The sequence below is a fragment of the Chlamydotis macqueenii genome, chromosome 5, assembly GCF_036417535.1.
Source record: "Chlamydotis macqueenii isolate bChlMac1 chromosome 5, bChlMac1.mat, whole genome shotgun sequence".
NCBI lineage: Eukaryota > Metazoa > Chordata > Aves > Otidiformes > Otididae > Chlamydotis > Chlamydotis macqueenii.
Window position 1 is genome coordinate 43,582,694 of NC_141560.1, and position 26,325 is coordinate 43,609,018.

The 26,325-nt window shown below is 41.7% G+C and overlaps 1 protein-coding gene across 7 annotated transcripts in view; it reads right to left on the reverse strand.

Moving 5' to 3' along the window:
• Window positions 1-26,325, reverse strand: part of AMBRA1 (autophagy and beclin 1 regulator 1) — a 140,049-nt gene that overhangs the window by 41,140 nt on the left and 72,584 nt on the right. For all 7 annotated transcript variants that reach the window (XM_086748497.1, XM_086748498.1, XM_086748503.1 and 4 more), the window contains 3 exons: window positions 12,338-12,448; window positions 3,356-3,544; window positions 2,779-2,933 (listed from right to left, as the gene is read on the reverse strand). In XM_086748497.1, the coding sequence (XP_086604623.1) occupies window positions 2,779-2,933; window positions 3,356-3,544; window positions 12,338-12,448 (455 nt within the window). The remainder of the gene's footprint in view (window positions 1-2,778; window positions 2,934-3,355; window positions 3,545-12,337; window positions 12,449-26,325) is intronic.

The following is a 26,325-nucleotide window of genomic DNA, read 5'->3' on the forward strand; positions in this document are numbered from 1 at the left end:
AAGAATATTATAAAGTTTCCTACATAACGTTCTATTTTTATTTTGCATGTCCTGAAAAGTATTACAAACTTATGGAGCAGTCTTATTGCGAAATTTAAGACAGAAGAAATACCTGTACTTGATATACTAATTTTTATAACTAGACGAAGGAATAATATTTACAATCAGATTAACAGTTTTATGTTTTCCAAGCTTGGTCCTACAGAATGCACAAAGATGACCAAAACCACACCAGAACGTTGAAACAACACTCAACATCATCCGACAGGAAGGCTCTTTAACCAAATTAATTCAAACTGGTCTAGTTGTGACCCTGTCACATAGGCAGAAAGCTGAAAGTTCAATGCAGTAAGAAACGAGACATTTTTAACATCTTTAAACATAATGTGGGAAAGGGGAAAACAGCAAATTAGTTAGCAAATCCTGCTAGACGGGATAGATTTGAAAACGTGGGGGAAAGGTTTTTGGAAGCTAAAAATACATGTGCAAGAAAGATGAAAAAAGCAACCTTCAGAATACATGGAATCCATCTGGAGAAAAATAATCCAGAACTACAGCAGATGATAAAGACAGGAGTGCAGTGATGTGGAGCAAGTCTGAAAGTAAGAGTGCGAAAATTGTACAAAATTTTCAATGCACCATAACAGCAAAGAAAGAAAAAAAACCCAACAGTTTTCAACTGCGTAAGTAAAGCTCTGTAGTCCAAGAAAAGCAGAAAAAAATACCCTCTGTGGGCTTCTGGTAAGACTATGCTTACCACATTACATACATTTAAACACATCCCAGAATGGGGGCGGGGGGTGAAGGGTATTTTGGAGAGAATTCAGAAGAGAAAAAATGAAAGCTGGAAGATTGAATTACAAGAAAAGATTAAGGGAATACAAAGCATTACTTCACTAAATGGTGACTAAGAGCAAGGGTACAAGCACTTGAAGAGTGTAACACACCATAGGGAAAGAAGATATGTTTGAAATGGAGATGAAGAAATATAAATGGAAGATTTAGACAGAAGCTTACAGATTCAGCTGGCTACAAAAAAAAATGTCTCCAAAAGGAAGGGCTAGATAGAAGCCATAGCAACTGGAATTTAGAGCAAATGTAAAGAATGGATGAGAGGAAAGAATCCTGCCAAGGGAATCTTTACGGGAAGAGACACAATTTTAGCTAATATGACTTCTCAATTTTAACTTACTATGATATGATAAAAAGACTGTAGGAAGGAATACTCCTGTATCTGGCAGTAAAAGCTATGTACTTCACTAGGATCTTGAAATAACTGAAAAAAAGAAATAGTACCAGGGCAAACCTTTTAAGAGGATCTAACAGGATACTGAATCCATGTAATCGGTGATCTTATCATATCCACACAGCTTTCACCAACCACCTGCTAACCAAGTTGTGCTTTTCTCATAAATACTTATTAATTTCTGCCTCTTACCTTAAGAGGCTCATACCAGAATAGTAGCTCAGAACCAGTCTGAAAAAATGCTGATTAGTGCAACAAAGAATATCCTCATCATTGATTTTCCCTTGCATTATAACATGAAGCAGATGACGATGACAAACAAGAGTCTTATATCAGCTGATAAAGCAGTCCATGTAACGACGCAGCTGGGATGACCCCCTCTGAATCACAAGCAGTCTGGAGAGCAACTACTCAGTCGGAAGGTGAATCAAGAAATTTCTCCCCGAGACAAGTCTCTCCCCAGTGTTAGGCCACTAGATGAATGGCTCAGTGCAACCCTTTTACACTGAGAAAGCTCTGCCAAAAGTAATAATAATCAGAGGGGCCTTTATAAAATATTTTTTTTAAAAGGAGGGAAAAAAAAAAAAAAAAAAAAGAGAGATAGACAAAGGAAAAAAGCTGCCCATGGAATGAATTCCACTATGATCAAGTTATTCCTTAAAGTGAAAAGGCTTGAATAGCTATTTTTCATCTCCAGCCACAAGTCACCTGGCCTAAAAAACTTAAATCCAGCCCAAATTTCAGCTTTAGAAATTATCTAGTTCTCCCTCCTCAACTCTCTTTGTGCACTATCAACTGGACACAGCTTTTTCCATCCCAAACTATCACTGAAGAGCTGTTGTACACCACTGACGAACAAAGCAAGACACACATGTCCTCTTAACTATTTGCCAGTTTGTAAAAAGATGAAGGCTTTTCCTCACCTACTAAATGAGTCAGCATGGGTCATAATTCAGTTCTTCTGCAACGCAGAAGTACAGAAAGATAATTCCATTGCCAAAATAGGTCTACATGTATACAGAAAACTCATTTAAAAAATAGCCACAAAAGTCTATTTGGCAAAAATAGGGTAAGTCTCACATTCAGTCTGTGAGTAAGATGTAAAGCTTGGCTCCTACCCTTCCTGAAACTGCTGGTGGCCGCTCTGCTAGAGGTTAGTTGCCTTTAGCAAAGCTCAGCTGAAAAACTCTCTCAGTAAAGCCAACTGTAGCACCACAAACAATATACGTATTACCCTAAGAAGTATGAAAGACCTACTAGGTACTGTGTATGAGGGCTATCTAGACTTAGGATATCACACATGACATAGAATTGAAACCAGAGTAAAAGTTTCATAATTCTGTTGTCCTTATGTTCTCCTGCCATGTTTGCATACTGCTGTAATAAATTCCTTCACGAGTTTATTATTCAAGTAGGCCTGAAGCATGCTATCTCTTTGCTATCATAACCCAGCAACCACCTACTATTCTAGAGCCAAAATAACACAAAATTACTGGTGAAAACACACAGAAACAGAATACACATACACTCACCCTCATAGAGGTTTCTCCACCGTGGGGCTGTTGCAGTCTGAAGACCTGAGCAACCATGTGTTCTGTGGAGGGGTGCAAGAGGATTCGTCGGGAAGCCAGTCCCACCATTACGTATCTGCCCATTGGAGACAGGCTCACAGAAATGGCATTAGGGCCTATAAAGAGAAGAGGAGTTATTTCTCTCACAGGTTGACATCCATCCCTCCCCATGCCTCATCCTCACAGCTTCTTAATTTCCTTCCAGCATTGCCATAATGTACGGCATGCTAAGCTCATCCTTATAAAGGGTAGAGAAGAATATGGAGGCCTTCACAGGAACAAATTTTGCAAGATGTTGCCTTGCAGCAAGTGTACTCTCACTAATATAATGAAGTTCTTTAAGGAATAAAAGACTATTCCAGAACCTATCACAAGCTCCTCCCCAGCAGTATGAGATTTGTGGCTGGTTGGAAGATCAACAAAATATTTCCTGTTACTACCATCATAGATATTCAGGCTATTGCATTTCACACCGAATGCTGAGTTCTGAGGTAACTTCTGACACTCCTACCCCCCCGACCTCTTGCTGCATGCTTACCAAATCGCTTTGTGTAAAGCATCTCGCCCAAGTTGTGGGGTGCCAGAGAATATACGGCCAGTATTCCCTCATCAGGGAAGCCTCTTTGACTGCTGGGAATGAAGGCTGCCAGCAGCTGCCCATCGGCAGAGATATCACAGCTAGCATCATTGTATATCTTGCAGTTTTGAACAAGCACGTTCACAGAGGCTGCAAAGAAGAAAGAAAGGAACAGTGATTAAAACACTCAGGTTCAACAGAGAATAAAGTAAGATTTAAACATAATGCTGGAGACCGGACAGTACGTGTAGAAGACACTCAAGTCATTTAGCTTCCTCCAAAAGTTTACGAAATATTAATACTCTGATTAATGTAAAACTTGCTCCAAAACGGACACTGCAATGAGTCCAGGGAATAAAATCTACTTACCTCCTGGAGCCTTCTGCCAAGAAATAGTGCCAACTGCACTTTATCTAACCCCTCTGTTGTTGAGCGTAACACCATCCTTTCTAAAGGACAGCACAGTTTAAACAAGTCCCAAATCGTGACTCTGACAAACTCCAGAAGTGGTATCATTGGAAACACTACACCTTAATTCACTTCCCCTTCTCTTGCGGAGCTCCTAGTTCCAACTCCCCTTATCTCCTATAAACAGGAGATGAGAGAAAAATTCCTCCCTGCAGATACAGACATCCATTTCTGACAGCTGATTTTTATACCAATCTTGGATAAAGCAAGTGAGAAAGGGTAGAGACTTCTCCAGCCAGTCCTCCATTTCATTACTCCAGTATCCGAGACCCTCATGCAATCAGTGAAGTAACTGTTTAGCAGACAAGATAGAGAGCAGCAATTCAGAAAATGTAACTTTTACTTTAATCTCTGCTGGTGAGTTGCTGGGTGATCTTGTACAAAACTTTTCCCCTCCAGTGCCTTGCATACACAGCCCATAAGCTCTTTGGGCTACTGAATCTTACTATGCACTTGTGCCATTCCTAGTAAAATGAGGTTGCAAGGCCTTTTAGCATCATCATCACCAACAGTTCAACGGCGGCTTGATAACACAAGGCTGGAGTTATATTCGCTCCCTCAGCCTAACCTATATGTGCTCCAATGTTTCACCAGAACTGCTACAATTATTGCAGAAGGTTTGAAGCTGAAACTGCATAGGCTATTTCAGGGATGGGAGAATTTCAGATCGTAGTATTTTCAAATTCAAGGGGATAGAAATATAAAAAAAATAGAAATAAATCCCACATTTGCAGTACAGAAGCTTTTCATGCTAGAAGACTGAACACCCCATCTCACATGCTTGAAGTTACAGCATCATGTGGAGAACTATGTCAACTTCTACAGCACAGGAATTCTCTTCTAAACCTTCAGACCTTTGATTTGTTCAGGTAAAATCGCAGATGAGTTTATGAAGGCACTTCTTGGGCTAGATTCCTTATTTTAACAAAAGAACAGTGCCAAGCATGCATTGTACACACTTCTGAAAGTCTGAACTTCCAAATCAAATTAAGGCTGTAACTCCATGCTTTAACAAACTGGCACTGCTGCCAGGAGAAACAATCCCTGTCCTTTGTTTCCAACACTTCTATGGAAAGACAGCTACATCAGGGAACTGATACGGCTGAGAAATTACTGGCTGTTATCTAAGTCACTTTTCAGCCAGAACAGTTCCCCAACCTGGTACACTACATGGCCACATAGACACTTGCAGCAGCAGAAAAAGAAGTCATCACAGGGAAGCAGACAGGACTGCTCTTTCTTCCAGCATTGCTGATTTAAAGTGCTTGCTGAATCTCCTCTCTAGCTCTTCTGGTCTCAAAGATGTTTTTTCCTGGAACTGCTTTCCTACATGGCTGAGAATCAATTTCTACTGCTCCATTTAAGAAATTCCAATGAAAAAGAAGATGAGGATAAAAAGTGGACTACAGAATTACATTCTGTACCAAACCACCTACATCTGTACTCTAAATTTATTCAACAATTTTTTTTCAGTCCTGAAGCTGCTAAAACCATTAATTTTCAGCCCAGTATAAACAGAAAGGTGCTGAACAGAAGAAAGGTAAATAATGGTAGTCACTGTCATAACAGAATCTAAAATACACATGGCCCTTCAAAGAACAGACGGTCCAAAAGATTATAACATTCCTGAGTGCTTAGTCTGAAGCTAGTTGAACAGAAAGACAACAGTATAAAGATTAAAGACTACACTACCTCATTTTTGAAAAGGTAGAATTAACATTTGCTCTTTTTTTTTTTTTATAACCTAGGCTTCACTCAAGTACTCATTATGTCTTCACAAGAAAAGATGGGCATCAACACAGGAACTGCAGTATATGCTGTGAACTAGCTAAAGGAAACTTGACAACAGGTTGCACTATTGTAATCCCCAAACTGGGAGGATTCTCTCAGAGTTCTTCAGTGATTCATTTCAAACCCAGTCCTATTTATTAGCTTTATCAATGATCTAGGCACACAGTGGAGCTGCTTGCTGAATTCTGTTGATAAAGTTGGGTAATTTCATTAACATAACATGATCAGACCACACAGTGAACTGAAGTACACAGAGACACAACAGAAGTGACATGAAAGAATTCTAGAGTGTGTTAACATTTATACATTTCTGCTTTACCTAGGAGCTTCTCAGTCGGAAAAAAAAGAGAGAATCAACTTTGGTGACGATAGCAAAGACTGAGCCATCCACCTGGCATAACAGTGAAAGAGATGGCCACCCTAAACTGCACTAGGGAGCACACTTACAATAGAATTATCAGTGCTAATAGACAACTTTGTGCTGAGACCACATGCAGGATACTGGGCACAGTTTTGGTCAGCCATGTTCAATAAGGATCAAACCCTAAATGGTGTCATGGTTTAACTTCAGTCAGCAATTAAGTACCACACAGCTGCTCACTCCCCCTCCCCAGGGGTTGGGGGACAGAATTGGGAAGAAAAGAAAACTTGTGGGTTGAGATAAAGATAGTTTACTAGGATAGTAAACTTATATAAAATAATGATGATAATAATAATAACAGGAATAATAAAAAATTACAAAACAAATGATGCACAATTTCTCACCAACCGACGACTGATAACCACTCCCACTTATATAACGAGCATGACATCTATGGCATGGAATACTCTCTTTGGCAAGTTTGGGTCAACTGTACTGACTATACCCCTCCCAGTTCTTGCACCTGCACATTAGTGAAAGCTGGGAAGCTGGAGTGTCCTTGGTCTCTTTAGCAACAACTCATAACATCAGTAACATTCTTCACATACCAAATCCCATACTAAATTCAAAACATGGCAACTACTGAGAAGAAAATTATCTCCATTCCAGCCAAAAGCAGGACAAATGGTAACAAGTCCAGCAAACAGCTGAGAAGATGACTGGAGAAAATGAAACATCTATTTTATGGTCAAAAACAACAACAAAAAAATGATTGCAAGGAAATGGGATTGTATGTACAAAAAACCAGCAGAAAGTAAGTGCCAGAAAAACATAATTTCTCTTCACAAATAATGTTGACAGGTGAGTAACTGGGTAAAAGCAGCCATTAAGTTTGGAAATTAGAAGATTTCTTCCAGAATTGCAAGATTCTAGAATAGTCTTTCAACAGAAGTGAAAGGGGCAAAGAATGTAACCAATTTCAAGTCAGAGTAAGAGGAAATACAGGATGTGCCTGCCTAAGACAGCAGGGAGCTAGACTCAGTGGCTAAGAGGGTCCTTTCTCACCAGTACCTTTGTAGTTGCACTGTAATCAGCAGTGATATAAAAAATTGTAAAAAAAAGTATGAGAGCAGAATGGGAACTTATTGAACAGGTGAACAATGGGACTCTGCCAGCCAAACCAGAGTCAACCACTTAAAACAGAGTCCAGCAAGAAGGTCAGCAACAGATTCATATAACACATGTTCTTCCTTTTTTTTTTCCCCCCCTCCTTCAGCACAGCACGGAAGTTTTTGGTGAGCAGTCCACAATAATGGCCAACACGACTGCACGTCATCTTCTTTTTAAAGTTTGTTGCATATGGTGAATGCCTCTTAGCAAAACAGACTGTGAGCTCCCCTGACAGAAGTGAACTGTCTTTTCCCCTTGATGTGTGCCTGAAACATAAAACATCACAGATGCAAGTCGCGCTGAACAAGAAAGAGCACCTGTTATTTCTGTCTTTCAATACCTGATTCACACTAGCATTATGGTTCTTTGCTCTTCCCCCATTTACAAAGGATGAGGGACTCAGGGAGCATTTACTCCTAGAACCAAAGGAGCCTACTGTGCCAGCAGAAAAATTCTAAATGTGAGAGGTGGAGATCTCAACAAGGTTTCGTTTTAAAGAATAGCATCGAAGAGATTCCCAAGACATGGGAAGGATGAAGATATCCATGTATTTGACAAAGCCACAGGCTATTTGATTTCTTTGAGTCTGAGGCCTGATCTATGAAAACGAAGTCAATACAGAAGATTTTAGGGGAAAAAAAATTGCTATTTTTGGAAAATCATTTACAACAAGGCTGCCCTTTCATCTCTTATTTTCTTTTGTTGTTAATGCAGCCACCGAGCTGACAGAAGAGATCAAAAGAAACATCAGAGAACAAATTAATCAAGCTGTTGTGCCAACTTGGAGTGCTTACACCTACAGCATAGCTATGTTTGAACCTGGGGAAGGTCTGGAAAGCCAGCAGCAGCAGCACTGTTTGCCAAAGGAAAATAGTGCTGGGTGCACCATCCACTCCTAGCCCACCTAAAGGATGACATTTTCTTAAACAGCTGCTCTGATTTATATGCTCCTTAGTATGCCTTTTTTTTTTCCTTTTCTTCTTTTAAGCTCTTCTGCATCCCATTGTGGATCTAAGTATTGATCAAATCACCTTCTTCACGTCCCAGCTAGTGTTAGAACAGGACAAATTCATGATGCGTGACTAAATGTAGAAGAACTAGACCAGTTCAGCCACAATGGCTAGAAAATTAAATAAGGAGCAGTGAGTAGCATGAGAGAAACTATATTCAATAGATATACACAGAGATAAAACCTTCAAATATTTTACCTTGGAAACGCTATATTCTACACTGTTCATGGATTCAATACTTACCTGTTAGCTGCGGGAAATTTTAAGGATATGCAACACTTACTAGAAGAATATTAAATAAATGCCAGAGATAGCATTGAATTTGCTGCCAAATAAATTCCCCACCCCAATGCTGATACGATTGACAATTACAGTTTAAGACCAGGTCATGCTCATTTCAGAGTTATTAAAAGCAAAACTGGCAAGAGGAGAGAAGAAATCTGAAGCCATCTTCTTTCATTTTGCAATTAATAGAGAAAGACAGGGCAGAGACTAAAATCCCACAAGGCCCTGAAAAGCCATTTCCCCAAGACTGCCAGAGTCCTCTTTCATGTGCTTGCTGGACTGAGCATTAGCGAGGTTGCTGCCACGGATCTGAGTCCTGAACCCAAGGCTTTGAAAGGTGCTGGGGCCCAGCTGCTGAGAACACAAGACTGCGCTGATCCCGCTGCTGTCACTTGCTCAGATGCATTTGCTTCAGTGGAAAACATCCTACTTCCAAACTATCTTCTCTTTGTTTAATTATAACAGGAAGAAGAGCTGCTCAGAGATGGAGGTTGGCCACAGAGTAATTTCTTTGATGGAGAGTGGAGCTGGCAGGCGGTTCCAAACTTCAGCTGCATCATTTCACCTGCCTGAACTCCCAAACCACTTGTGGCTCAAGTCAGTCCCAGGAAGTGCGATAGCCCCCTCTGTATAAGTGGACTCTCACATGAGAAATTTATAAGAAATGATGGGAAAAAAAAAGAGCTATTGAGGTCACATGCTTTACCAGGAAGACAGTTTATTTCCTAGATCATGAAAAGTCAAAAAAAAAACCTCCTCCAACCCACCACTTGACTGTTACACATTTAGCTTCACAATAGCCCTATGAATTTGTGCACCTTGGCAAACTTGCAGCTTGCCTTTGTTCTGTGCCTAGGCAAGCTTGGCAAATACCTGTTTTAGGATGAGTGCAGCTGCTACATCTTCATACATCCCCACTAGACTTAGCAGAAGGAGATACGGCTAATGATCTAGAAATGCCAGAGTTGGGCTCAGCATGTAAAAAGGAAGAAGCAGAGTAAAATTGATTTCCAAATGGTAATTAATCAAGATGGACAAGCCAAGTACTATGAAGCACAAAGTGAGAGTCAGAAGGGCTGGGGATGGGTTTGTAGCAGAAACCTTGCTTGTAAGAAGTGCACAGTGACAACAGAAACTGTAGCTCAATTTCCAACTAATTGGAAGCTACTTCAGAACGGAAGTATCCTGGTAGAAGAGTGCGAGAAGATTGAAATATTGATGTCTTGAGGAGCAGATGGTTCTTATTTTCTATGGGATTCCATAAATTATAAACAAACATCTCATGCTTAAAAAAAAAAAAAAAAAAAAATCAGCAGCCAGATGAGGCCAAAAAAAAAAAAAAAAACCCCAATCAAAAAAACCCACAAACCAACAACAACAAAAAAAGGCTATTAGCAGCTGTAGCACTCTTCAAATTTAAGTCAGCAGCAAGATGCTTCCCCCTCTGACTTCATCTTTATTCTGTTCCAGAGTCTGGTTGGACCACAGAAACTATTGCCACCACGTGGCAAAACCTCACCTTGAGCACTGATCCTCAGCCTACAAAGTCTGGCACTTAACAAAACAGGTCAAATCACTGGCACCTGAGTTCAACATAGTATTCTACTTTCAAGATGATACTGTGTGCTCCCTCCCAAAAGACAGAATGGTTCTCAAGGACAAAATACAAAGCATCTTCCCACTTTACAATGTCTGGGTCTACTATCTAGAAGCAGGGCTTTTATTTCCCACCACGCTATAAACACCATACCACAATAATCTATACAATGTGTAGGAAAGATGAGATAGAAACACCAGATACTTTATCTGTAGGAATGACTCAGTAAGAAAGCTTTTTGTAATGGAATGGGCTACTGGTGGCTTTCCCCCAGCTCTTCTGATTTTCCAGGGACTGAGAGGTAAACGGCTCCATACAGGCTGCCCAGAGAAGCTGTGGATGCACGATCACTGGAAGTGTTCAAGGTCAGATTGGACGGAACTTTGAGCAACCCCATCCATTGAAAGATGTCCCTGCCCACAGCAAGGCGGGGGGGTGGACTAGATCTCGACTAGCAGGTTGAGGGAGGTGATTCTGCCCCTCTACTCTGCTCTGGTGAGACCCCACCTGGAGTACTGCGTCCAGCTCTGGAGCCCCCAACAGAAGAAGGACATGGACCTGTTGAAGAGGGTCCAGAGGTGGGCCATGAAGATGATCTGAGGGATGGACCACCTCTCCTATGAGGACAGGCTGAGAGAGTTGGTGCTCTTCAGCCTCAAGAAGAGAAGGCTCCGGGCAGACCTTACAGCAGCCTTCCGGTACCTAAAGGGGGCCTACAAGAAAGATGGGGAAAAACTCTGCAGTGGGCCCTGTTGTGATAGGACAAGGGGTAATGGTTTTAAAATAGAATGAGGGAGATTCAGATTAGATATTAGGAAAAATTCTTTTACAATGAGGGTCATGGAACATTGGAACAGGTTGCCCAGAGAGGTGGTGGACGCCCCATCCCTGGAAACATTCAAGGCCAGGTTGGACGGGGCTCTGAGCAACCTGATCTGGTTGGAGATGTCCCTGCTCTTTGCAAGGGGGTTGGACTAGATGACCTTTAAAAGTCCCTTCCAACCCAAAATATTCTATGATTCTATGATCTGTGAAGGTCCTTTCCAACCGAACCATTCTGTGATTCTATGACTTCAATTCCCCACATCTTTGCTGCTAAGGTGTCACTACATGTACTCCTTTTGTGGGTTCTTTAAGCAACAGGACAGTATCTCAGAGACCTCTATTGTCAGATATGTAATTTCAAGAATTGCAGAACAGACTGGGCTGGGACTGGGAGAAATTTTTTCTTAATTCATTTCAATGGCTACCTGTGAAAGCAGAAGTCTTTCTGAAAACAGAATCCCCGTTCTCCCTAAAGCCAGTTCCTTAAAGCAGAACCCAATCTGTTTTTGCTAAGAAGTCAAACAATGAGTTGCAAATATGCACAAAGATGGCCTAAGCTAAAAATCACTGTACAAAGAAACATGCATGAATATCTACCTCCTTTCATTCCAGGCTGCCACAAATATTTCTGCAGCTGTGCAGCAAGCTATATCAGGATACCACTCTGGGTTAAAAATAGCCTTTCTAGTCAAGTTTGTTTTAGCCCTGGAAAAAGTCATTCCTTGATCAGCTGACCACAAGCATCAAATATGCTTGTGCCTGCATAAGGAATTATCTTTCAGTGCAAGAACTAGCTTATGCCATAAAATACATGTAAAACTATGGTCTAATTTTCATGAAGAAGAGAATAAAATCAGCAATATTGCTCCTATTCTTGACCCAGAAGCAGCCTTCACCTGAGATACAGGACGAACCACTGCGTTTGCAAATGGCTAGAAGCTATATCTACTTCCCCTGGCTTGCAACACGGTGGTAAGCAACATACCTGGACCACGATTCCCAAAACATATTGCAACACTTGAATGCACACTAATGTCAATAACTTGAACAATTCAGACCCAATTTATTACCAGGTTCTAACGTAAAGGTATAAAGACAATATCCCTCTAGAAACTTGGTAAGAGAATGAGGAGGTTGGGTACAGAATTCTTCCAAGAGGATCGTATATTCCCATGCGAACGCTCACAAAAGCGCCCCATTGATGCATGGATTTGCTGACAGCAAGAATACACAAGGCTAGACAGATTAGGAACAACCCTGCATGCTTTTAGTCAACCTTCTTAAAAGGCCGAGCCTTTTACAGTTCACAATGCAACAAGACAATCAAGTAATCCAAGGTCTGCAACATACAGCTACCTTTGGAAGATCCTAGAGCTAATGGTAGCCCTGGTTGGTACAGACTTAAAAAGAAAGTACTGGTGTCCTTTACAGCTTACCATTGCTGATTTCAGGCAAGTCAAACTTAGTGAAGTCCCACCACTGGAGCCGGTAGGTGGTGTTGGCAATGTTGCTGGCCACAGCCGACTGTCCATCCCCAATCACAGCACCTACAGAAAAGAGTGAAATAATTAGCAATTTAACCTCCAGAAGATATCCAGAAGAGAGCTGGGGAGACAAAACCATTAAAAAAACCTTTCAAAATCCAATACACAAACCTCTAGATTCTTAAAGAAACCTTATTTACAGAAATGGCAACATCTCCTAAATAAGCCACAGAGTACAGGAAATTAATATAAAAACACCTCCCTGCAACACATTTCTGAAAGAAAAGAGAGTTGATGAGAGATAAGATTTGCCCAGACTCACAAGGCACAAGTCCTAATCAATTAATTTGGTGCAAATGCATTCTACTTATCAGTACTAGTGAAGCTCTATTTTCACAGACTCTAAATTTTCTAGTACAGCTATGAAAGCTGATCAGAATATGTATTAAGGAAAAGAGTTGCCCTGGCAAATCACATATTTGATGACATAATCCCTGCTACTACTGTAAACTCCACTCAGAAGATACCGGTTGCCTACAATATTTGCCACGCAGCAATGTTTGTAACAAAATATGAGCAAGGAGGACCTACAAGCTGGCCATTTGCTGCTCCGGGTGGCCCAACCTACAGCAGGCAGGGGCTGCCCTGACTCCAGGCAAATGACAGGACACTTGCTAACCACCCAAGGATTTGGGCAACAGTCCAAAGCAGGTGGCTAAGCAGAATACTTCAGAAACTAGCAAAAATAACATAATTTTTCAGGCAGAAAGCAACTGCCACTGGTAACTCAAGTTGGCATACATTTGAGAAAGCTAAAGAGGAATTAAATGCAATCCCTAGGGAAGCAATTGAAGAGAAGAAACAGTTCTCCCATAACAGTACTAGAGTCAAAAACCTCATGGTAGTCTTTAAGGCCTTCATATACATACAGCCCTTGTACTACACACACATGCTGTCCCCCACAGAAACTCAAGGTAATAGAATTTGATGTGGGAGAGTAAAACAAGATCATCCACAAGCACAAATGAGGAAAAGCACAGCCTCAGGAGTCTACACAGTCTGGAATTCAGCATCTCCACACTGTCTCCAGTGGGAGGCACACAGAAAAGTCAGTGGCTTCACTCTCCCAGGAGGGCTGGCTGAGGACTCCCTGCCACAGCAGCCACAGCGGAAGGGACATCACTTTGACAACTCTGTGTCCTGTACACAGCAGGCCAGCTGCCTGTGCAGAGAGCGAAAAGCTTGCTAACTGCTAGTAAATGAAAGAGGTGTGGAGGAAGATGATGAGACTCGAGTGGCTGGATTTTTACTTTTCCTATCAAATCCCAGCAGAATACTTAAGCTTGTAAAAAAAAAAAAAAAAAAAAAAAAAAAAAAAAAGTCCTGAAAACATATATGCACACGCACACAAATAGAGTTTATGTTTCCACTTTAAAGAACAAGGTAGGGGGGCAGGTAGTGCAAAGTAGGGAAGCAAATTAGAGACGGATGCTGATAAATAAAGAGAAACACACCAAGAAAGCTGCTGCTAGTCCTCTTTTCATCAATAAGTTGTCCCGAGTCCCGATTTTTGATTCTGGAGAAGGCTCAGAAATACGCCACGAGCAAGACTCCTGAGCAGCCAGCCTTACACTCTGTACTCAGCTGCTCCAGGCCTCCAGCAACTGAGAAACCTCCACCGTGTGTTTGCTCCCTGTCTGTATCTGCCTCTGTCAGACATGCACATATCACTTGGAGAGCAGAATTAAGAATATTTCCGTTGGTCCTACATATGCCCAAGGCCTTGCTCTCCATAGCCCCCGAAACATAAGGTGTCTCTGAACAAAAGATATGCACTGCAGAAAGCAGATTCAATGCATTAATAAAATTACATTTTGCAACCAGAAGTGGAAGAACAACAGTTAAATTTTATATTGCTTCATCTTTAAAAGTCTCCTCATTGCGAGCTCAGGTTTGGTACACAACGGCAGCTCTTCTGCTCTCTTGCCTCCAGACACCAGGTGGAGAATAGAAAGCTAGTTTCTGTGCAAATTTCAAGCAGTGGGACTTGCTGCAGGGAAACAGTAACTATCACCATCAACTAGGTAGCAACTGCCTTAGAGGGCCGAGTCAGACAAGGAAACACTATGCAAAGACAAGGAACAGAAGTACTACTCAGGGCACGTAATTCCAGAATATTCATCTTACTACAGATGAACATTACAAAGTCATCCCCTGTTTTGCAATGAGAACAATCTTCAAAGGCATAGCAATATATAAACTGGAGAAAAACATACCCTAGCAGAGTAATCCTGTGTTCCCTCTGCATCAGAGAAGCCTAGCAACATCACTAACTGCCCCACAAACGGCAAATTCATCTGGTTCATACAATTGTTCCACCCACTGCTACCAGTACCACAAAAAAAAAAAATCTGCCGGCAAACAGTTTGGAATTTTTTTTCTGTAAAGATTCTGGTCTTCTCATCCCTTTGCCCTGAACCTTCAGGTTAGTTATAGTGTTCATTTAAATCTCATGTTCCCTTTCCTCCAAAAGGCAGTCAAATCCTATATGGAAAAGCTAACAATGGAAAAAAGTAGTATCTCCCCATCTACAGGACAGCCCTGCACAAATTTCAAAGCTAACAAAAGCTGTCAACTAATGCTAGTGCTTCCGGAAACAGATACCTTTATCAAAAAGAATAGGACACAGGGAACAAGGTTCGTGGAGTGAAAGGTGCATGTTCAGAAAGATTTGGTTCATTTCTCAAAGGCTCCAAAATCAGTGTGCCTAAGACTAATGACAAATCCATGATCTACATGTTTTTATTAAGTGATTGCCTCTACTTATACAATTATGTAATTGAGAAGTGTAATTATTAAATTAGATCTAGCTACATATAACAAAGTGGAATAATATTTGTATCACAAGTCCTTCCAGAAGCCTCCCACATGCATGCATGTACTGTCCCTACAGTAAAGATGTAAAAGCATGCAAACATTTCAGATACTCAATTTAGGGAGGAAAACACCATCCAGTACACAACTATGCTGTCCTAACCTTTGTTATTCGCTTTTTCCATTGGTTGATAGGAAAGATTTGAGACCATGGGTGGAAAACTCAAAGTTAAAATCCTCACTACAGAGCTTTTTTTCACCGTGCAACATGAGAACTCACTCTCAGCTGGCTTTGCTCAGTCAGGGTTTCAGCCTGGGTGAGAGCAGAAGAAGGTGCTCTTGCCTCTTAAGTTCTAGTGTAACCTGGAGGCAAACAACACACTTCAGCTTCTTAAATGCAGGCCGCAGCAAATCAGCTCTTAGAAGCAGCAGTTCTCACCAAGCACTTGACAGTCTGTCCCGATTCCTGGGTCTTCCACTGTTTGATGGGATCACAAGTGACTGCAGTGGGTACCCGAGGGTCTCGGGCTTGTCATCCCCACGAACAGAACGACCTTTTACTGTAGAGATGATGTAGATTTCAAAATGCTGAAATCCAAAGCGAAGGCCAAATGAAATGCAGCGAATGTAGGTTTGATTGGCAGCTTTCCTGCGTCTGTCTATCACTGCGTAATAAACACTGGGTGATGGCAGAAATGAAGATAAATGCTTTCAGCAGCCCCCCCTTCTCCCCCCATCACCCCGATCTCCATCCACCCCCACTCAGCACATGACAAGAGAGTTTAAAGAGTGGGGGGAAAAAAGTCTTAACAAAGACTTAAAAAAAAAAAAATAAAATCCTCCAATCTTTTCTTATAGGCCACCTACATGTGACAGATATTTATCCGTCAGTCTCAATCCCCTCAGAGGGTCCAACTCATCTTGGCATGTGGAGAAATGAACCTTTGCAAGTCAGCTATTGCTCATTTATGAATCAAGCCATGCAAGCCACCGCCTGAGCTGAGACTGGAAGGGAAAAAAAACTGGTGCAAAATAACTTCCCATGGCACTCCAGCACTCCTTCAGTTAAGAGCAGGATAATTCCACATTACTACTATCACACTCTCAAAGGAAGAGCTAACACAGTAGAGCTACACAGGCTTTGGGGTACAAGTTTCAAAAACACGGAACATCCACCTATTACAGGAATTTACTTCCCACATATTTAACAGAAACCAGAGGTTAATTTTCTTTCTAGACCAGATCTTTTAAGTTTTTAGTGTCTGGCAGGTCCCCTCATAGTAAGAGAAAAATTTATTAAGATGCTTACAGATAAGCTTGAGGAAGCTGTAGAAGTCCCTGAGCTAATTTGTGACTCAATTTGAGACAGTGATTAGGCCCTGGTATAAAATTCCCCCTAGATTTGTACTTGCATCTTTAAGCATGAGTACCTTTGAAAAGTAATTACCTCTTTATAAGCCCGTTTGTAACTGTAGTTAATGAAACTGAGGTTATCCTACACTTGCGCACGACAAGCTGATGAGTTTTACGTTTACTAGTCCTAGATTTACTATAATCCAAGCTCAAGGAAGCCCAAAACACAGGACAAATCTACCTGACAAACCAAGGATAAAGCTCTTTGCTGCAAGAATACACCAGATTATTTCAACCAGTTGTGAAGCAATTTGAATTCAGCTGAAATGTGACTACTGATCTCTGAAGCCTGGTGGAAATGTAACGGGTTCCTGCATGTCTCCGACCCTAAAGTGTTTCATGGCGCAGCCTGGTTTTGGGGACTACCTTTGATCACAGTAAATATATTAAATCCTGAATATGATCTTGACAAGTTCCAGCAAGTCTCTGTTCCATGCTACCATGAAGACACTGTCTTTGGAAGTGGTCAAGCTAACTCAAAAACCAGGCTAACGCTCTTGAAACAGTATGCATAACAGCCTGGTTATTTTCAAGGATTCATTTTGCTCGTTTTTTAAATGTAACAGCAAGCTGTAAATAGGAAACGGGCAAAAATTATTTTCATGAATGGATGCACAAAAACGTTACTCAGCATATGTTAAGCACTGAAGGGATTTTAGATTCGATGTTAACTGAGAAAGCCCCAAAGAGGTCTATGCTCTCTTAAGGCTGAACCCTTCAAAAGGCTATTATTTTTCCTTTACCCTAGATGTACAAAATAAGAAGAAATGCAATTTCCCATTCATGCTCATTCCTACTGCAAAATTTCCTTTTAAAAGGGGCAACGCTTAGCAAGCCCCGTTCCACAGTCCTATCAGCTATGGGAATTTGAACAGGCCTCGTGCAGGTAATGAAGATGACTGTCCTAATAGGAGCTCAGCCAAGTGCCCAAGGGCTTCACTCACATTGTGAGCAATGTAAACATGACATAGGAAAGGGAATTTTCCAGCTGCAAGTTTCAGGTTTCAAAAGAAAATCGTTTATCTGCAAGAAACACAAACAATAAAAGAACAGATGTCCTGCTCAAAACCTCCACCCCCAGTATGCTCATGATGGCTCCTTGACATCTTACCTTCCTGATGTTAGAGATCGTCCTTTGTCTGACCATGTAACAATTGATGCAGAAATGCATATGGGAAGCATTTGTCTTTGATGGCAGGGTCCAGTTTTCCCTCAGGGAAACCAGAAGAGGTTAAGGTCCTTTTTTTTTTTTTTTTCAAGTGCATTCCCCTCTTGTTTGAATTGTTTGCACTTCACCAAGCAAGCTGATTCTCTTTCTTAAGCAGAAAAATTATCCTGGCTTCTCTGCTGTTGTTCACTCCAAAGAGATGCCCCCTGCTCATGTCACCCTGCCACACAGGCAAGCTGGAAAATCAGCTATGAAACAGCTTGGAGAGTTTTCAGAATCAGTAAGAGCTGAGCCACCAATATTCACATAAAACCTCTCAGACCAGAAAAAAAACCTGTACTCTCCTGGGTGACAAATACAGTATCTTATCAGTGTTTGCTTTCACACATTGGAGTAAGCATATATCACTATTTAGAAAGTCCTTATCCTACTCAGGGTGACCAATATAGAACAGGCACTTCCATTTCCTTGCTGTAGCTACCTCAACTCTCTCAGCTACAGTCAGGGACAGATCATGGCCTAAGTCTCCAACTTGCCAAGACATTTCTGCAACCACCCTATATCGGAAGTGCACCGTTGAACAGAAAAAAAACCAACATAAATAAATTGAAAGGACTTCCTTCTTTCCAATCACCATCTCAAGTACAGCTTTGCCACAATGAAAGTCTGACAGGATTAAAACTATTTTTCCACGCTATTTTTTTAATCTGGAAGTTTCATAATTTCTTGTATCACAAAAAAAAAAAAAAAAAAAATAAAGAGAAATCCCATCTGAACCCTGGGCATACCAGAGCGTGCCACTCAAGCCCTACCTTACTGATGAGTGGAGAGCAACATAACTGCTCAACGCTGCTGGAGAGCAGGATGGATGAATGAGACAAGTGAGAGCCTAACTTTGGCAACTGAACACAAAGTAATAGTTGTATCTTGTAACTGATATGTAATTATTTAGCTTGTGCTTCAGAGGATACTTCGTTTGCATAGTTTAAAAGTTCATTGATGCAGGCTAGTATGTACAATTCACCAGAGAACAGAAGCCTCAAAACCGGCTCGCAAAAGAAGCACAGCTGCAAGTCTTAGCGTTGCTCTTACATTTGTACAACGCAATTGAAGTTGGTAAGTGCAATTTACTTATTTATAAGAAAACCTTTATGAACAAGGACTGTTTAGGCTCAGTTGTTTGTTTTATCATCAGTCACTGCTGACGCTTTTAGCTGCAGTGGATGGGAAGCTCTGTGGGAAGGCTCCACTATATTGGTTGCTTTACACTATGTAATGGCAGGCATGCATACACGTTTTAAACAGCAAAACTCCATCTGTTTAGGGACTAACGTGAGACTCCTGGAATTCCGATACTGGGTACAGTACCGGAATGGTGTGTAAAGAGATGGAGGTGCTCCATGAAGCACACAGGTGAAAATAAATGTTATCAGGCTAGGCAGTCAAGAGAAATCTTCCTGCAAATGAAAATGCTGTATCATTAAAAGAGCTTAACAGTAAAAGGTTATGCAAACAGAAACAAACATCTGTTACCATTGGCTGAAACAACTCATAAGCTGTTTGAGAAATGGGTGGGCAAACAAACTTTCTCTCCTCTCATTTGGGCCCCTTGCTGGGAAGGGGAGCCAAGGCTGGAGTTTTCCAATTAGCTAACTGCTGGAGCTGTTAAAGGAAGCTTCTGCAGACATTGCTGCTTGTTTTGAGACCGTTTCTTTATTTCCATATGACAGCGGCATGTGTTAAAAGAATGCCACATACTACCATATGATTCAAGGAGTAAAACATGTTTCCTACAGTATAGCCTTTTAGGGAAAATATTCAAGCACTAAAAATACATTCCAATCTGCATTTTATTTAACTACTGTTTGTTTCAACCTTTTCTGCATATTTTCAGCCTTTTAGATGATTTTGTCTCTATGCATAAAGAAGCCCTAGCAAAAAGCAGTGAGTAGAGGGTTGGAGAAAAGGGTTTATATGCCTTCTTCCTAATTTCTGTTATTCCATACACCATAAAATCCTCTGATACTTACAGAATGAGCTATAAAAGCCATCAGTTACTGCCCTGGCATGGGAGTCAGAAACCTATTTATTGGAAAATACTGAGGGGATGAAGACAATTTACCTCGTCAGTGCGAGGAGAAACAATGATCTGGGTTACATTCATTTCTCCATCTGGAGTTCCGTATCAATCTACTACAAAATCAGTAAGATAATACTCTTCAAATCAGCTCCCAAGCAACTGACACTGCAAGAGAAAAGTGTTTGTCAGAATTAAACTGGAGGGGAAAGCAAATGAGGCCAGGAAGCAGTGCTAGATGAAAAGGCAGAAGAAAGTTGAACTTCACAGTCTCTGAAGAAACGTGTATTCTCTTCCTTCACCTCTGGTTGAACCCACACACGAGGGCATGTTCACAGCCCTCCTCCTTTCTAAGCTTCCAGAAACAGCTCTCCAAATCAAAATGCCACAACTCTCCTGCCAGAGTTTGAGTTTCATGAAACCCCTAGGAAAGTCTCAATAGTTAATCTGTGCAGTGTGTCACTCAGGCTCCTCCCTCTGCCAACTCTGCCCCTTGCAACGTCTCTGCTCTCTCCCATCACTAGGTTCCCTGCATCATTTCCAAGCCCTTCATTAAATGCTGTTGGAAGTCTGCTTTTTAAGCTTCACTTCTGTGTTTATTCTCTGCACAAAAACAGAGCAAAATCTGTGCCTGGAAGGCATTTCTTTTCATAAAACTCCTTCTTCTTTCCCTTTCTGACTTTTCAGAGCATGAAATGTGCCTGCTAATCCTAATTGCCTCAGATGGAGAGTCTTGCAGAGACTAGACAAAGAGGGCAGCCTTCCACTAAGGAGCTGCGAACAGGCATCAGCAGACTTAAGCTCTCTAGTCTCCAGAGATCACATCTCACTGTGCTGCATTTCTGAAGAACGCAAGGACAAACTTCTCCAAGTAGCTCTGCTGGGAAGAGGGATTTCTCTTCCCGGACTTCCCCTTCCCCGCTTAAACGGCTCTCTGAGAGCAAGAGCCAATCTGAGCTCATTGTGTGACATAACTCAGGCACTGGCTGGGCAGTCTCCTCAAATATTGCTGCTATATGTGAAAGTAAAGAAGCTAAACATCCAACTTTTAAGGGTCATTTGCCTGTCTGCATCCCAGTGCCAACTCTCTTAACAAACAAGAAGTTTGCAAGGTCCCACCGGCACGTCCACAGCTGGCCTTTCCATTAGCAGTGCTTCAGCCAGTAACACAGGCACTGAGAAACTGAATCATTATGGTATTAAGACACGTTTGCCTCCAACAATCATTAAGTAAGTTAACTTTCTGGTCTAATAGAGTTTGTCTGATTCAGAGGAATATTTCCACTGCAGCAACAAAAAACTCCTTCACAGGGTTGCTGTTGTTGCCTAACCAGAACATCCTTACCACCCAAGGCTAATGCTTTTGTCCTCCCCAGTTGTCACACCGCTCACACAGTCTAGTAGGTCCACTGCAGTTCACTCTTCTAACATAGACACTAACACAGTATCAGACTAATCCAGCCTTCCCAAAACTGCTGTATTTAGTTTTAGATAATTCAGAGTTCCTTCAATTTCTTGGTATTTTCTCACAGGGACTGTTTGCCAAGGCACTTGCCAACTTTAGCCCATATTCCACACAGCTTACACTTTGCCTCAACTCCATAGCTCACAAATTAGCGTGGTCACAGTTTCAGTTCACACCAAGTAATTTTTCTTCTGATCAGAGGCTCAAATAGTAATGTAACAGCACTCCCATCCCATCTATACAGCTACGCCAACATAGATGCAGAAGAGATGCAAAAATAATGAGTGAAATTGCTTTTACACAGAAGAGCCCTTTTCATTGTGAGTATACATTTTAACTACATTAAATCCTATTAATTCAAACAAATCATCAAGCCAAACGCCTGCTACTGCCTCTGCAGCTCTTTCTGCAAGAATATGTGCTTAGCGCAACTTTAAATGTGCTTGTCCTATGCCAAAACACTCATCTGCAGTGGAAAAAAACCTCAGCAGTATCTTCACAGAGCACACGCATGCCTTATCATCCACCACATTGCAATAATACAAACTTTCGCTAACCCAAGAAGCAGTATGTTCCCTAGACGGGTCTGAATTCCTGAGATTTAACTGTGTATCAGTACAACACCAAGCTTCCACACTGCAGCTGCTTTTCATTGTAAAATTAGACGTACGCAGTATTAAGAAGCAAAGAAACACATTCAAAGCCTTGTACTTGCTGGTGAATGGAAGATCTGAAAAAATTCTTACAATCCTTAAAAACATTTCAGGACTGGTATATTACAGCACAAGCCCTGTTTATCCAAACCTGCAATGAAAATGCTGTGTCAGCTTAGCGACACAGACTGAGCTACCACCACAACACAGAGCACTAAGCTAAACACGCTCAACGGTTAATTACATTTCACAGGCATAATATCCTGTGAGCAGGATAGGTCTGTTCAGGAAATACTTGTCTGTCCTGAATCTGTACTCATACAGGGAGCTTAAGATGAAGTCACATGGTCTCAGAAAGAAACGCATCTCCATTAATAACAATGCAGGTCCTGACAACTTAAGTAAACTCAATATAATAAACTAATAAAGTATTTTAGAGTAAATGAAGAGCTGACAGGTGGCATTTATTAAATGTATTTTAAGGGTGCACTGTAGTCATTAAGAGCCTCTTCTCAGACCGGTGGGTCCTGCATAGTCGCTGTGTCTGCAAAGAAAATAGGCACTAACCTTGTCTAGGGAACACAAAGCTGAAAAGACACCACTAAAGGAACAGTTGATGAGGTATCCCCAATCTGATGAGAAAAATAAGAGAAGGCAGGACAGCAACTGGGAATTAAGCAGTTGGGCTCGTTGTTTTCTGGGTAAAGCAGTGAACCAGGAGACAACAACAACAAAAAAAAAAAAGCAGAAAAGGAGCAAGCTGGGAAAACACAAAATCTAACAATAGCTTAACTAATGGGAAGGTAGTTTAAATTTAAAGCACAATGAGATGGAAAGAAGGAAGCCCAGGCTGGAAGAAAACAACAGGGAGACCACATTTTTTCCAACTGGAAAAGAACAAAGTAAAAGAAGCCTACAGCAAATAAAGTACTTGGCTGTTGCAATGTTTTGAATACTTTCTGATGGAGGAAGTTTTGAGGGCGGTTTGGAATTATCCAGATGACAGCAATGGAAACAAGACTCATTCCTTATCACCCCTAGCTTTAACGCACAAAGCAGGTTCCAGCACCTCAGCAAGTCCACAGGGATCTCCACATAGAGTCAATGCAGAGATTCAGGCTCAAGGGGTGACCCAAATCCCAGAGTATGTGGAGCACGACTGACGAAGCATGCTGGTCCACACCCTGAGGGATCACTGTGCAACAACGTGAAAGTAATGGTGCGACACTCAGAACAGTGACGCAGCGTCAGAGCTTCCAGAGGGCAGCAGGACTCCAAAGGAGTTCAGGCAAGCAGTGACTTCTGTAAATCAGAGCCATGGCTGAGTTCAACCCAGACAGGTCCAATCCACTGCAATTACAAAAGCAACTACAAGATGAAAATAGACTAACGCTTTATCCCATTATTTTAAGGACTATTAAAAGTCAAACTCGAAGCCACACACATAAAAACTAAGACCTAAGCTCAAGGCAGCAGAAGTACATGCTAGCTACTCAGCATGCAGGCCCTGCACTGCACAACGGATGGATACTTCAGATGGGTTTTATTTCTTTTTAGGGCAGACCTGACCTTAATCCAGCTTGAATTAGCTCATACTACTTCCAGAGGATACTAAGCAGACCAGTCCAAAAAGCTGCTGTACAATATAACCACCATAGCTACTCCACACAGCATTTATAAGCAAGAGTGAAGGGAAATTCAGACAATGAAAATAGGACAATCACAATGTATTGGTTTGCTGTAAGATTTTAGATTATACACAATCAAAATCTGTAGCAGACCATGCTTTACTGGAGGCAGGGGTCACAAACTAAAAAGAAGCTCCAAGATCCTATCCTCACAGCAGCACAGCCAGAGGTCCAGCTCTTACCAGATCAAAGAATCAACATTGGTACAGCCTAGAAGATGATGAGCACTCCAGGTCAGCCTCTCAGTCCTAGGACTCAGTGTAAAATGACATTCCCAAAAGACAATTTTATTAGGCCTGTCAAGTCAGAGGACAGCAGAAATTAGGCAGTAGCTCACTAAAATCACAGGAGTGGGGAGACTGACATTCAGTTACAGCTAGTTTCTTTACAAGCAGAGTAGTTACAACAGCGCTTTGCCTTCAGCTTTCACCATTTCCTCTGTCAATAGACACACATATACCTAGTGAACGAGGGGTCTTCTATGCAACCTCAGCGGTCAAGCTGGGACAGGAAAAGATAGAAAAACACTCCCTTTGCACCCCTTCCATGCCTTCCACATAAAGAACCCAATCAAGACCTTAGCAACATGCTTTCTCACCTCACCTTTCAAAGTCTTTGCAAATCTCTTCATTCCTTGTAGCCTACAAGCTCTTTCTCTGAACTTTCTGACTCCCTTCCCACAACTTAGTATCTTCCAGCATCATCAGTCCTTCTCTCTCATTCCATCTTCCTGTGATTTCCAGTCTAGAAGCACTGTTAGTTGTTTGTCTGCCCTCAGACCTCTTTTTTTTTCTGTGTCTTCTTCCCCTTCCACTCTGTCAAAGCAGTTTTGGATTTCCTTAATGCTTTTCAGTGTCCTTATAATGAGGGTACGGGGTGTTTACATGTGTGTGTTTGCCTTCTTCCCCTACTCATGCTCCCCATCAGCTTTTGAATCTGACCCACCCATGATACCAGGTCCCATTCCACCATCTATTGCAAGATAGCTCTGATGAAAACTATCACCAGATCAATTACCTCCACTACACAACTTTTCTCTTCTACTTCTACTATGGCACCTCAGGGAAGACAGAGATCTGACTGGGCCGGTTTGTCATGAACCAAAAGACAGATCCTCAAACAACTTCTGTGTGCAACACACCAGGAGACATCACATGGCTGGGTGCATGCATGCCCACACCATGAATGCTAATATGAACAATTGTTTGAAAAAAGACAAAGTGCTTCTCCAGCTTAACTGAAACCCACGCCTGCAATCTCAGCTGCCTCATCACCACCTTTGACTCATTCTTCAAACCCTCCCCTCCTCCAGCCTCCATTTCTCTCTGTGCAAAATCTCAGTTGCTTATAAGAAAATTACAAAGTGGCATTACTTCCTCCATCCTTTCAACCTCCCCTTCCCCTCCTGCAATTCCTCCCGTCACATACAGAAGCATCTTCCCAACCCTTCTAAAGCACTCCACCTGCCTCTGACTTTATCCCAATCTCCCTATTTTGTGCCAATTTCCATCCCTTGCCATTTGACAGTATACATTTTTATGTTCTTCTCTTTCCTCTCACAACACAAATATGCATTAACTTTTTGCATTTCTAAATTCCTCAGACTCCGGGTTACAGTTTGGATGTCTAGGCTGAGAAGCAGAAATGCATTCATACCCATACTTTCCTCATCTGTAGCTCTCAACCTGCATCATGTCACCCCTCAGCAGTCACTTTTCTTTTTCTGACAGGTCCCATTTGGACCCTCTCCAGTCTACCTTGCGTCTCTCAAATACTACTAAAGCTGCTCTACTTCTAGTGACTCCCTTCCTGGTCAAAGCTCAGGACTAGTAGCCCAACCATCATCATTATCTCTTACTTAGCAAAGCTGGTGACATATTTGATGCTTGGATTGCTTCTCTATTGCCTTCTGTAAATGACTTCCACTGCTATCACTCTCACCACCCCCAAAGATGCTGAAGGAGACAAATGAGCAATTACGAACATCACCGCAACTTCTTCCACATTGATCTCTCTGCTTGCTGCCAGCTCTGAAGTTATCTAATGGGTTTTAAGCCACACCTACATACTTCTTCCCACCCATTGCTGCAAAAACAGGTGGGCTGAAGCAGCTGAAATTGTACATAGTTTCAGGCAGCACTTGAAGCCTGAGAGAGGTGTGAGCTTGGTTCCCTGATCAGCAAGAGCAGGACTCCGAAGCCAGGCTACTAGGGAACACAGCAGGACTTGAGACCCCAGAGCAATTACAACAGTAGAGGCTGGCTCACAGCTCCCACTGATTTTGAACTCTCAGAAACATGGTAACTCCTGCGTGCCAGTGCTGCTAGATTACAGCCCACACCAAGCACAGCAGGAGAGTGTGTCAACCTACTGCTCAAGAGAGCAAAATACAGCTTCCTTTACTGGCACTGACTTGTAGCTCCTGCTTAGTTCAAAATCAACTCTCAGAGCTCCTGCAGACACTGGAGATCACTCCCTCTTCTGCTCCACTCCAGAGGTGGTGGTATACTAATTTAAAAAAAAAACAAACAGGGAGTGGTGAGGGAAGACATATGCAGTACACCTCTACTCTTGGTTCCTGTTTATGTCTGTGTATAAAATC